General features: G+C 38.3%; 1 protein-coding gene across 2 annotated transcripts in view; it reads left to right on the top strand.

Moving 5' to 3' along the window:
* Positions 1-13,442, top strand: part of LOC139478290 (serine-rich adhesin for platelets-like) — a 67,740-nt gene that overhangs the window by 5,105 nt on the left and 49,193 nt on the right. For both annotated transcript variants that reach the window (XM_071260703.1, XM_071260702.1), the window contains exons 3-6: positions 2,147-2,235; positions 6,956-7,086; positions 8,418-8,473; positions 10,006-10,094. In XM_071260703.1, coding sequence (XP_071116804.1) covers positions 2,147-2,235; positions 6,956-7,086; positions 8,418-8,473; positions 10,006-10,094 — 365 coding nt within the window. The remainder of the gene's footprint in view (positions 1-2,146; positions 2,236-6,955; positions 7,087-8,417; positions 8,474-10,005; positions 10,095-13,442) is intronic.

The following is a 13,442-nucleotide window of genomic DNA, read 5'->3' as shown; positions in this document are numbered from 1 at the left end:
ACAAATATAAAAAATATCTAGGATTTTACTAGAATTATAGATTTTTTAGTCATAAACCAAGAGAAAATTTTGTCCATCATACACTGCTTACCTAAGGCTCCAAAAGATAGTCTGTTCAATATTGTCAGACCACCTCTTTTTCTAATACATGCATCAATGCGGCGAGGCATACTGCCTGTCAAGGAAGTCAAAACATCAGGAGTCCTACTATCCCAGTATCTCACCACCCCTGCTTTCATATCACATATCTTTTTGATTTTTTTTTTTATTGATATTGTCTTTCCTGATTCCCCAAATGCTGATCATTTATGAAAATGCTTCGCTCTATGTTTTGGAACATTGTCTTTGCTGAAATACACACCCGTCACCAGAAAAGACTTGTAGAATATCAGTGTACACTGCACTAGTCATGTTACCGTCAAATACACATAATGGTGTGGCACCCAACTCAGACACCCTACGCCACACATGAAATTTAGGGCTGTACTTCGGATGCTGGTCAATTTGTATTTCTGTACCTTTGGTTCTCATTTTTATGCAGTTTGGATATAGCCACACTGAACTTTCATCTGAAAACATAACATTGTCCCAAATGAAATTTCTGTGCTTCAAATACCAGTTCAAATGTCGTTCTTGCTGTTCAGGTTTTAGGAGTGGTGATGGAATTCCTCGTGATTTCTGGCAATACATTGTATGCAAATGTGTTTGTATTGTCTCTTTGGAAGCATGAACTATTCCTCTATTAAATTACAGTCAAGTCTCGTTAATCCAACAATTGGCTTTATCCGACACAAATGACCCGTTAATCCGAAAGTCCCGCACTCCGACTCCAACACATCTAATTTGCAATGAATTGCTGAAATCACTCATTAATCAGTCCAGTTAATCCGACACAGTGATCAGCGTACTCATTGGTCATCTGCCCGCGAGTACACAGCCCAATGTTTTGATGCGAGACAAGTCGTCGATTAGCTGCATATTTCAACGGCTGCAGAGATAAACTTGCATAACAATAAACACTTACTGTAAATAAAAATAAACAAAACAGGATTAATCACATGCCTAGATCTCACCTCAATCTCATTAAAATCGGATACAAGTTATCGTTACCGCTGAGGACATCCCATTACAAGTCATGTCAGAACGACCTTTTGCAACTTTTTACCTACCAATGAAATTACTAACAGGAAGTCGACATTAGCCACTAAGAAAGCAGCTTTCTTAAGCATTGCTGCACAAGTTTCAAATTGGCGACTTCCATTCCAGACTATGCTTTAAAAAGTATTTTGAATCAATCATACAGTCCATAACAGTAGTTTTGTGTTTAGAGGTTGCATGATTAGAAAACATATTCCGCTAACATGTATGTAACATAACAATATGAATATTTCCTTTTTCCTTTTTTTATTACATGTTTGAATCGTTATCTATCGTGTAGTTGCCCAATTTTCGACCATGAACGTTGATACTGCCTAATTTTGTTTATCCGACATTCTCGTTAATCCGACATAATCATATGCAACCAATAATGTCGGATCAATGGGACTTGACTGTATTTCATGCTTACTATTTTCTATGCTCATGCTTCTGTTTTTAAAGGCCAATATGCCAAGTCACCTTCTGTCACCAAAAGTCAAATTCTTTGGCCTACCTGCTCCCTTTTTGTGCTTGATTCCATCTCCCAATCAATAGTTTTCAAAACACAGTACACAGTTGAAAGCTGAATGTCTGTTCTCTGTGTGATGAAGTGTGCTGATCTGATTCCTTGATTGTATAATTCAGAAACAGTCTTTCTTTTTTCCAAAGCTGCCATTTCCACAATGGTCGTTTGTCGTCTGCTAGCTCATTTACCAAGGGAGACAACTCTGGTCATACATTACAATTATGATGCTTGGACTTGTCTCCCCTGAATCGAAGTCCAAATAAGTTCAACACACACCCTTGATATGGTAAATATGATGGCAAAAATGGTGTGAAAATTCTAAATAATTGCTGGCCCAACTATAATGCCTGACTCCTTGCACTGTCAGGTGGCTTCTCATAGGAGTACAAAGCTCTGTTAACTCTAAGATTCACCTCATGTGCTTACTGTCTTTGACTTTAATGGAATTGTATGATTTAAATTCTGAATTGTGGTCTTCTTTAGCCGTACAGGGAAAGATGTCAAGGCAGGAAAGCTGATAGAAAAAGATGAAGATGGCTTCGACAATTTTGATGCTTACTGGTCAGAGTCTGGTAGGTTGTTTCTGCAAAAGTATTGTAAGACCCTGTTAATCAAAGTGAACAATGAACCATGGCTGATAGAGTGATGGCCCTTGGTTGTAATAATTTTACTCGCAATTATAGACAGTAGCAGTATAGAGTAATTGACAAGGAGATCAAACAGTAACTGTCCTGAAGACTCACATAATACGATTGTTTCACTGTTGTAGCTAATGACTTTTTCAACATTGACATGATTACTGGACAATGTTAACTGCATGTTAATAATAATAATAATTATGAACAATAATATGTTAATTGGTATATTATTATGCACATTATATTTATATAGCTTGCCTCACTATATTATTTAGCAATGATGTCCCTTATTACTCCTCTTTCTGTAAACTGATAAACAACTTTTATAAGAATAGTTAATTCAGTTGCAATAAATACTTTTTAAATACAAGAATGACTTATAATCTAACTGCAGACCATATGATCAATTGTTTTAATTATTATGTAACTTTCTCTTATGTCAATTTTACTTGTGTTTCATTGTGTATTATGAGTATCAGACATGAAATGTTAGTTTGTTATCTTATCCTGCATTAGTACCTTAATGCTTCTACTGCTTTTCTTTTGACTTAGGAGACGGAGCTGTGAGAGGTCCTGGTACAGAAATTATTGTACCAACCAGTTGTGTGACTTACTTCCTCCCACAGCAACCATGTGTCCAGAAATGGCGAGGTCACGTTTAATCAGATCACTGCCAGTCACCAAACTGAACAGACTTTTGAGAATAAAGCTCCCTAGTTTGAAGAACCAGATAGCATCTTTTGCCTGTCCTTTTGCTTATCCTTAGATAACCAATACATTCTCCATATTGGCAGTGGATGATGATTTCTCCAAACTGTCCCTCACTCCGGCCTTCAGGGATGTGAAATCTCAGCGGAAACGCAGAAAATCGCGCTTTTTAAAACATTAGTTCTCGGGGGAAAATCATCTTCCGCGTAAAAATATAATCAAAGATTTGAGAGAGAAAAACAGTCCGAAAATATGACCAAAAACCGGACAACCGTCGCAGATTGTCCTGTTTTCGATCAGAACTTTCATCAACATAGGTTTTCGGACATCATACGTTTTTTATCACGAATACTTGCACTATAACATGGGGTGTGGCGTCACACAGAAATTGTAAATACTCAGAGTCAGATGGTGGCTTGTTTTTAAGATAATCTTGTCTTTTAGCTTATAAGTGAATGAGATGTTTCACAGTTCATGTGATTAGCGAGAAAACTATGAATGTTTCTTCAGAAAACCCATAACATGGGGATATATGTTGTATTAATGTCTTATGTTTGCAATGGAGTTTTTTTTTTTTTCAACAAAAGGTAAGTAAGTACAAGGTAAGTGTTTTGTCCTTGTGTCTGGGGGATGGGGGTTGAAGTTTATGGCAGTATTGCTCCCAGCCCTGGCGGGTAGCCGGGTGCACTGAAGCTATGCCTGTACTGATTTAACTTCGAAATCTGCCCTCTTTGTTTATTTGACTTATTGACTTTTGCCAGAAACCATATAATTATATGGTCTCCGCTTTTGCCATTGACTTATTACATTTCTTGGTGTGAATGCTGTCCGAACTGCATGAAATTGCTTAAAATGCAATCAAATGTTTAAAAAAAACCCCTAGACTTTTCCTCTTTTTTGGGAAAACCTGCTCACATCCCTGGGCCTTTAAAGCACCTCGTTATCTTAAGCTAGATTTTCCTAGCTATAGTCTATATGTTCAAAGCTGCAGATAATGCTCATACTCTGGATGATGATTTACATCGCATGACAGGCTTTTGTTGAGACGGAAATTCAGCGGTCACTCAAGCCCTTATCTGTCTTGGCCTTGTCTGCCAGAACCATTGTTTAGGATCTTACCAAGGACAATCCTAATCGGCTCAATCATTTTCAGACTATGATGTCATTTCAACAACGTCAAATCAACCATTTATATAATCATCTCCAGTTGGCTTTGGCGGAGATTGCCACCACCAGGCGCCTCGTTTATCTTGCCTTAAGAGATTGGGATTCAGAGTTTGATTAGCAACTTCTACTTCATCCCTGGAGTGCATCCTCGCTATTCAATTGCACTACCTCTGAAACTCATGCACGTGTCTCCAGCTTTGCCCGGAATGAAACAGCACTTAAAGCTTTGGATTTCATCTATCACATACCGTTGCCAAAACAAGTCCAGGGGTGGTGACCACAGAGGCAGGCGCTGACGCCCTAGTGCCCTGACGCCAGATCCATTTGTCATGAACATCTGGTCATGTCACATCCAGAATTCTATTCCCTAGCGTTCCTGGTATTTACTGGATTATGTAGCTAAATACCGAAAACCTGCACCTGAGGAATGTTCGAGTCTTACATCGTTTATTTGTTGGCAGCACCCGCAGACTTCCATACAGCCGTATCTTTGTTGGTGTACAGTGAGATTGTATGTCTGTGACAGCATCTTGACATCTGGAAGGCCAGACTGCCTCTGGGCTGTGGTCAAACGATCAGCTCTGGTGGCACATGAGGTTCATCATCCAGCACATCCCTGGTTGTCGCAACATTCTGGCGGACGCACTCTCCAAACCAGACAAAGTGGCTCCCAATGAGTGGATGCTTCACCCAGATGCCTTCACCCTGGTGTGCCTGCCTACCACTGATAGACCTATTTAAAACCAGCTAAATTTATCAACTCTGGACCTACATCTCCCCAGTTCCGGAGCCTCTGGCTTGGTCGGTCGGTACATTCAGCATTCCCCGCCACTTGTACTACTTACAAGGGTTCTGCAAAAGATAAAAAACACACCTTATCTATCACAGTGACCGGCTTTGATTTTGGTTTGTGAATCTTCGAGACCTCGAACATTGCGACCCTCTAGAGCTTACAAGGTGGCCACACTTACTGGTACATCCCAACAGTCAGTTGCCACACCCAGCTCCAGACAAGTTTTGTCTGCACGCTTGGCACTTCTCCACCAGTTGCTAAAGGTTAATCGGATGGAGCGGCGAAGGCTATTGCCTTAGCACATAGACCTTCGATACATACTCTGTATGATAACAAATGGTGTTCCTTTGAAACCTGTAAGGGTAAAAAAACCTGATCTTGTGTCTCTGTCACCACAATTTATGGCCGAATTCCTGCTCCTCCACTGCAACAAGCATCACCTCAAGGGTAGTACCATAACTACATATCTGGTAGCCCTCAATTCAGTGTTGGCAGTTCCCACTGGTCGTAGAATGACTAAAATCCCGGAACTTCACCCACTTTTGCGGTCGTTTCATCTGGAGGACCAGCGTACCAAATTTCATCCCCAAGCCTTGGATTTGAATGTGGTATTGAAGTTGCTCCATACCGCTCCCTTTGAACCACTCCACTCAGGGTCTTTCTTCAATCATACCAAAAAGACAGCTTTTCCCTTCACAGTTCATCTCTTATCATTGATAGTGTGATCCGAAGACGAGCATGACCTATTTCTTAGCCCAATTTGAACCTTAAGGGGCTGCCCCCATCAATCCAAAACAATGTGGATATCCAGTCTCGCCAACCTTGAAGATAGAAGTTGGTCGCAACACTATCTCACTATGGCTTCGCTCCGTTATTCTGCAGGCTTACGACCTAGTAGGTGTGAACCCGCCTAGAGCCAACAACCCCCATGATATTCAAGCCGTCGCCTCGACCATGGCTTTAGATCATGGAGGGTTGTTTTTGGCGCATGGATACTGTCTTTGCCAGTCATTATTTCCGGGACCTGGCTCTTGAGGATGTGCAAGGTGTTTATAGTTCCGGTCCACTGGTGGTAGCGCAGCAAGTCACTTACCCCATACAATCTTGATTCTTGCACCACGAAACTGACCCTGCGACATACTCCCAGACTAGGGGTTACATGTTTCCCCTTATTCCTACTGCATGAATTGGAATTTAGAACCCTTTTCTACTTTTCCTGTTTTCCATGACTGGATTTCACACCTCCTACTCTACTTCGTGTGGCTCTATTGGACAAGGAGGTCTGTGGTTTCCATTTTTTCTGCTCAGGATGCTATCTGGTTACCCAGACTTGGTTTGCTCAGACAAGGTTTGCCCCACTCTGTTCTGTCTGCTAAAGATGCATAAAGGTAGAAATGCGGGATAAGATAAAAACTTCAGTAAAATCTCAATATTTTTTACATTTGGATACTTTTGCCTCCCTTCATTCCATTTGATAAAAATACATTAGATAAGATAAAAAAAATTAGTATAATCTTGATATCTTGGATACTTATCCTGCATTACTATGTCTAAAGTGCCCTCCTATTGATTTGCTACCTACCCGCGAAGTTTTTTAGATGTCCGTTATTAGCTGTGATGTGGTTATACGTGACTTCGCCACTTCCGGCCACATGGTGGCTGTGGGAGGAAGTAAGCCACACAACTAGTTGGTACAACTACTTCTGTAGCCAGGACCTCTCACAGCTCCATCTTCCTAGTCAAAGAACAGCAGTAGTAGCATTAAGGTAGTAATGCAGGATAAGTATCCACATGTAGAAAATATTTTGATTTTACGAATTTAGGGATGAACAGTTCTCACACGATATTAACTATTTGCAGAAGGAATCGTATTTTGTTTAAGAAGAATTATGCTCTTATTATGGGCAGTTTGTCAGATGTAGATATCTAGCATCCAGATATTGAAATACAGAATTAAGAAACACAAAACCAACATGTATATACCAGATGCAGACGTGACAAACAACACCACCCTCCACTCCAAGCTTTCCTCTGTGAGTGGCCGGACAGAGAAGGAGAACCAGGCTCAGACAACACTCGGGCGCACATCTACTCTTCAGTCAGTAGATACTTGTACGGTTAGTGTTGAAGCTTAAATGTTCAGTCAGTTGCTTGTTACCCAGTGTTCCCATTTATCGGTAATAACCAGTTTTCTATCGGTAATTCATGTGACTGCCACTCCCTGTGTACTTATTAATCTTTGTTGTTGAACAAAACATCGGTGATATTCATATAAGTACATTTTTCGAACAAAGTCAGCTTGTCTGTTACCTTGTCTATTTCTAGGTTAAATATCCATTTTTAGCGACTTCGTCTCGAAATATTAAAAAACAAAGAGAAAATTGTAACAGAAGTTTGTGTGAATGACGTATAGATCTAACTAAGTTACTTCAGAGATGACATCTTTGCACTGAACATGAAGTTGAAAGAATTAGAACCAAATAATTTTCTTACGTTGTTTTATTTGTTGACAGTTGGTACTGGCAAAAATTAGGGGGGACTGGTAATTTTTTAGAGTTCCCAGTCCACTAGGACTGGCAGTTTCAAAAGCCAGCGGGAACACTGTTACCATGGTTAGATAAATGCCAATTTCGAAGCTGAATGTTCATTTATAGGTAATATGTTAATGGAACCAAATCAGGAAATACCGTTCAAAGTTATGAACAATAATTACAACTATCAATAATGTAAACAGGGTCCTGTGATGTAAGTGACCATGATGAGCTGATCATGTAAAACAGAAACTAGACAGAAGAACACTTGTTCTTGTATGTATGCTAACATGCTTCTCTTTTGCTTGATGAAATGCACTTTGTGCATAGTCCAGCAAACATTTGTTTGAATCCTTGGGTTGGGTAGATCTGTGGTTAAGGTTTTCACTTGTCCTGAAGGACACCTGGGTTATATTTCCCACAAGGGTCAATGTGTCCATTCCATTTCTGGTGTCCCCCATTGTGATACTGCTGGAATATTTCTGGTAAATATTGCATGAAGCAGCTTCAAATCCTGCTCAGGGGCCTATTTTCAGCCTATGTCTGCAGTAAATGACAATAAAAATTCCCAATTTGAATTTTAAAAACAATACCTCAGAATTTACAAAATTATGAACATTGAAAAATCTCATTTTCAACAATATCAGAATTTTTGGCACAATGACCGCCAAAGTCACTAAATTTGGAATCCTAGATAAATCCCTGCACTCACCCATTGGAATCAAAAGTTAATATTAACATGTCTAAAATTGATTTATTTGTAAAAGTCTTTATAAGAGGACAAGTTCCTTGCATCTCCTTTGAAAATCTTATAATTAATTAATTGTGACTTTATAGATATGATGATAAATTAAATGAGTGTGAACTATATATTGTGTGAACAGTTGAAGAGAAATGAATGCTGTCCTCTTTTGCAGTCACTACGAGTTGGTGGAACTGGAACTTACTACCTCGGGAACCGTATAATAGGGAGGTACGGTCATTGCTACTAACTTGAGGTCATCTGACAATGACTGCTGTTTGTCCACCACATGCACGATTACCACCAACAGGAGGAGGAAGGATAAAGGCCCTTTGTTGCCTGCTAGATATGTCACAGTTCAAAGTTACAGAAAATGTTGTAAAGGTGGTTTGAAAATTATCAGACATGTGCAAGTAGTTGTCAACTATCCTTTTTTATCCCCCGCCCCAACGAAGTTGGTGGGGGATATAGAAATGGGTTCCGTCCGTGTGTGTGTGCGTGTGTGTGTGTGTGCGTGTGCGTGTGCGTGTGCGTGTGCGTGTGTGCGTGCGTCCCGAAATCGTTTACGGAGCATACCTCAGAAACTGTTAAATCTATAAGGGTGGTGTTCGTTTCCGGAGCATAACTCAAAAACTGTTAAATCCTTTCTTACAAAACTTAGCATGTCTACTAGGCACATAGTGAATTGGTGCCTTTTGCTATTTAGGAATTTTATAAATTTTTATTATTTACGTTTCCATTGCAACAAGTTTGACTTAGGTTCTATAGGGTAGAGTTTGTTTCCGGAGCATAACTCAAAACCCATACAATACTTTCCAACAAAAACTGTGCATGTTTACCAGACACATACTGGACTGGTGCCTCTTGCTATTTAGGAATTTTAGAAATTTTTGTTTTTCACCTTTCCATGGCAATAAGTTGGACTTAGGTTCTACAGGGGTGGTGTTCGTTTCCAGAGTTTAACTCAAAAACCGTTAAACACTTTCTTACAACACTTTGCATGTCTACCAGGCACATACTGAACTGGTGCCTTTTGATGTATAGTACTTTTAGAATTTTTTATTGTGTATGTTTCCATGACAACAAGTTGGATTTAAGTTTTAATATAGGATTGGTTTACTTAACTAGTATAACAAATAAACTGTTAAATATTTCCTTGCCAAACATTGCATGTCTATATATAAAGCGCATACTGAACTAGTGCCATTTGATATTAAGGAGTTTTGGAAATGTTTATTTTAGAATTTCCATTGCAGCTATTTTGACATGGGCTGAGAGAAATGTTGGGTCAGTTACCTGGTTTGGGACCATAACGTGTTAAAATGGGCGGGGGGTATAGATGACTTTGTCAACTATATGCTTGTTTTTCTTACACTTGCAACCTGTTTTCTGCTGGCATATTCCATTGCATAAAATAGGATAAAATAACCACTGAAAAGACAATATTTCCATCTTGGTGAGAAAACTTTGAGCATGCCTGTTACCAAAGTCAGTCTTTTTTATTTGTACTGTTTTTATCTTCATCTAAAAATATCAGCTTGTGTCAAAGACTTGCTCTATACATATTAAATAATGCTTCTGAAAATCCCGTTCCTGTCCAATACAAAATATGGCTATTCATTGGGTTTACAACTTGACTGTTATTAATTTTATTATTCACACTCTGCATGTCTACAATGGAAGAGGTCTTATGCTCAATACTTTTTTTTCAAAAACAAATATGCTATTTTCATAATATTTGCTTAAAATGTTTTTCATTTCAGTCGTACAGGGAAGAATATTAAAGCAGGGAAGAATATCCGCAAATGTGATGATGGCATTGAAAACTTTGATGACTATTGGTCTGAATCAGGTGATGTTCAAATGCCCACAATATATACAATGTCATGTCTACAGATAAGCTAGATTTTTATCCCCTGCCACAAAGTGGAAGGGGGACAAAGGAATGGGTGCTGTCCGTCCATCACGTTTCGTTTCCGGAGCAGAACTCAAAAACCATGAGAGATACCTTAACCAAACTTGGCACAGGTCTAAAGAACTCATGGAAATGAAAAAAACCTGTTTTGCTGGATTTAATAAACGACACAAAGCATTACATAGATGTAAATACGAAATAACAAAACAACTCGAAAAGTACTAGTCTGGATTTGCTAGTTTTATCTCAGTGCTCAATACAAAATGTACTTTACAGGAGGTTATTTGTAGGCACTTTCAACATTCAAAAATAAAACTAAGTCCAAATTGACATGGCAGAAACAGGCTATAGGCATTATGCAAATTAGCCTCGAAAAAAGTTATCAAAACAACAATAAAAATAACAGCTATGTTTATGTACATAATAATAATGACATGTAAGTTGTTGTTTGAGAAGGGAATATGTTACTTTTACGTTCTGATATTTTGACGATGATTCACTATCCCACAATGCCACTCACAAATCACTAACCACTGACAAATCACATGCATGTGGGTTTCAAGCACCTGTTTTCACCTGTCGTCAAGGTGTCATAGGTCATGGACATTCACCTTGATCTACTAACACCTGGTTATGCTCAGTTTCACAATAGTCTGTTTTGTTCATATTTTTACATACATTTACGTGTAAAAAGACATAAAAACCTTTTGATACACTGTATTTGTGCCAAGGCCCAATTAGTATTAATTGAGTTGTTTGAATATTTATATATTTTGTATATTAACTGCATTTATTCAAAATCTGAGATGGAAAAAAAAGGGTTTTTTTCATTTCCATGAGTACTTTAGTGGTGAGCTGGTGCCTTTTGGTTGTTTGGGATTTTTTGCAACTTTATTTTTTGAGTTTCTGTAACTTGGACTGAAAATGTCGGTAGTGCTCATTCCGGAGCAGATCTTGCAAACCGTACAATATTTATTCACCAAACTTGGCACATAGATAGGGCTAGTGAAGAACTGTTGCCTTTTGACATTTAAGTTTTTTCGAGTTTCCAAAGCAACAAGTTTGACTTACTGTACTTTTTTGAGTATAGTGCGCACCCAAGAATAATGCGCACACTCCTCTAGCAGTATTCAGTATTTTGGAATAATATATTTCAATATCATGTTATTTTGGTTGCAGGTTTTACAAAATATATTTAGAATAATAATAACCCTAAGCATAGCACTTCCATGTAGCTGATCACTATTGCCAGTTATTTTGCCAATTTGACCAGTCACCGTCGAGGCTCGCGAGAACTACTTGTTGACATAGAATCGTCAAACTACAACAAATATGACTTTTAACGAGTCAAAGTATGGCATTTATGATAAAGGTATCCATTCTCTGTCAACTGAAGTTCATTTCTAGGCGTCAATATCAGTAATCTGACCCTGGTTGCTGTTAATAACAGTATTCGTGCCACACACGATTTCGCCGAAATTAATTAAAACATTATTAAAAGGAATTTTTAATAAAATTAATGAAAAGTTACAAACTTAAGTCCACATAGACAATGAACACTTTTTATAACCAGACAGTGTAATTACAAGATTACATTGTGTACTCCAGTACGGATTTGTTGACATGAAAAATATGGTCGACTGAAAATACTGTTAGTGCTTGTTTCCGGAGCAGATCTTGAAAACTGTATGATATTTCTTCACCAAACTTGACACATAGTTAGGTCTAGTGGTGAACAGGTGTCTTTTGACAGTTTGGGATTTTTATAACCCCGACAAAATGTCGGGGGTATATAGTTATACCAAGATTCCGTCCGTCCGTCCGAAAACTTTGTCAGCGCGATTTCTCTTAAAGTATTCAGTGGATTCATCTCAAACTTAGTACATTTAATCTGTGTTATATGGAGGGGTGCAGTCAAAAGATTTTTCATTTTTTTATGAATTTTTCAAACCCTAAAGGCTAACCCTATCCTAGCTATTTAATTTGTAACTACTGACACACTAGGCGGGTCGAGGGTATGAGTGAGCCACGCTCACTTTTGCACTTGTTTCAGAATGTTTTCTTGGCAAGAAACTTGACTTAGGCTCAAATATGTGTAGCATTCGTTTCCGGAGCATAACTCCATTTACACATTCTACAAAAAGATCTATGCAGGATTGTCTAAGAACCTTTCCCATAATTATCTAATTGAGATGTTTACACCTTGACTTCAAATTTAAAGACCAGCCTGGTCAAGTGTAAACAATTCTCAGTAGGGTCAAATCAAGGAAAGACCTAAAACTTGTAGGTTGTGATTAACACAGAATTGTAGAAAACAGAAAAGCATTGGATGAGATGACTAAAATACAGAATGAAAGACTGTTCACCTGGACATACCTGGTAGAGAACAGTCATGGTGATCGACTCAAGGTGGCTCTCTTTAATGTTCGGTTATTCCCAGGGTATGGGACAATTATGACTAGACACCGGTCAGACTAGTCAGTGACTGGGAGTCACGTGCTGAAACCATGCTACCACAATGAATAAAGTCAGAGCATTGACTATAACAGGACAAATAACAACAATTTTGACTTCTTATGGGTTGACATATTGGATATAATATATATTTATTCATTCTTTATCAACAACAAGTCGCAGATGGCGTCAGTCAAGTTGGTGTAGCTGTTAATAACGGTGAGCCAGTGGAAATGCCTCAAGCAGGATTGTGCCTAAAATGACATGTTTGAATGACTTTATAGCCTATATCAAAACAATATAAGTAAATATTCATATGTAACCATTCATATAATAGTATTCCATGTTCGTTTGATGTAATAATCTTCATATAAATATGAAAATAGTACAGACGAATGTATCTGTATTTTATTCCGTTTGTTGACATTCAATTTCTGGGGGGAAAGTACCTGAAATCTGGGTGCGTGTATAATGAGCAACCCCCACTGCGCTGCTTCATCTTCTGAAGAAAAAGTGTGCACAATACTCAAGAAATTCGGTACCAAGCAACATAAAGAATACAGAAGGCATTACACGAAAAAATGTGACCTCTTAATAAATTCAAACTGGCTAATTAGAACAACAATACTCCTGATATTTACCGTGACAAAAAGCCACCATCAAGGGTTAAATATTAATGCCATGGTAGAAATCATATGAAATATATGAAGACACAAATCATAAGATTATAAATCACAAGAACAAGAGTTATATTTTGTATTCCTTGCTTGGTCACATTTTTACGTATTCTTTAAGTTGCTTGGTGCTATATAATCGTTATTAAAGTGATTG

Source organism: Haliotis cracherodii, unplaced genomic scaffold, assembly GCF_022045235.1.
Source record: "Haliotis cracherodii isolate W230 unplaced genomic scaffold, xgHalCrac1.p SCAF_4, whole genome shotgun sequence".
Classification (NCBI taxonomy): Eukaryota; Metazoa; Mollusca; class Gastropoda; order Lepetellida; family Haliotidae; genus Haliotis; species Haliotis cracherodii.
The sequence above is the reverse complement of the archived record's forward strand: the minus strand, read 5'-3'. Positions and strand labels throughout refer to the sequence as shown.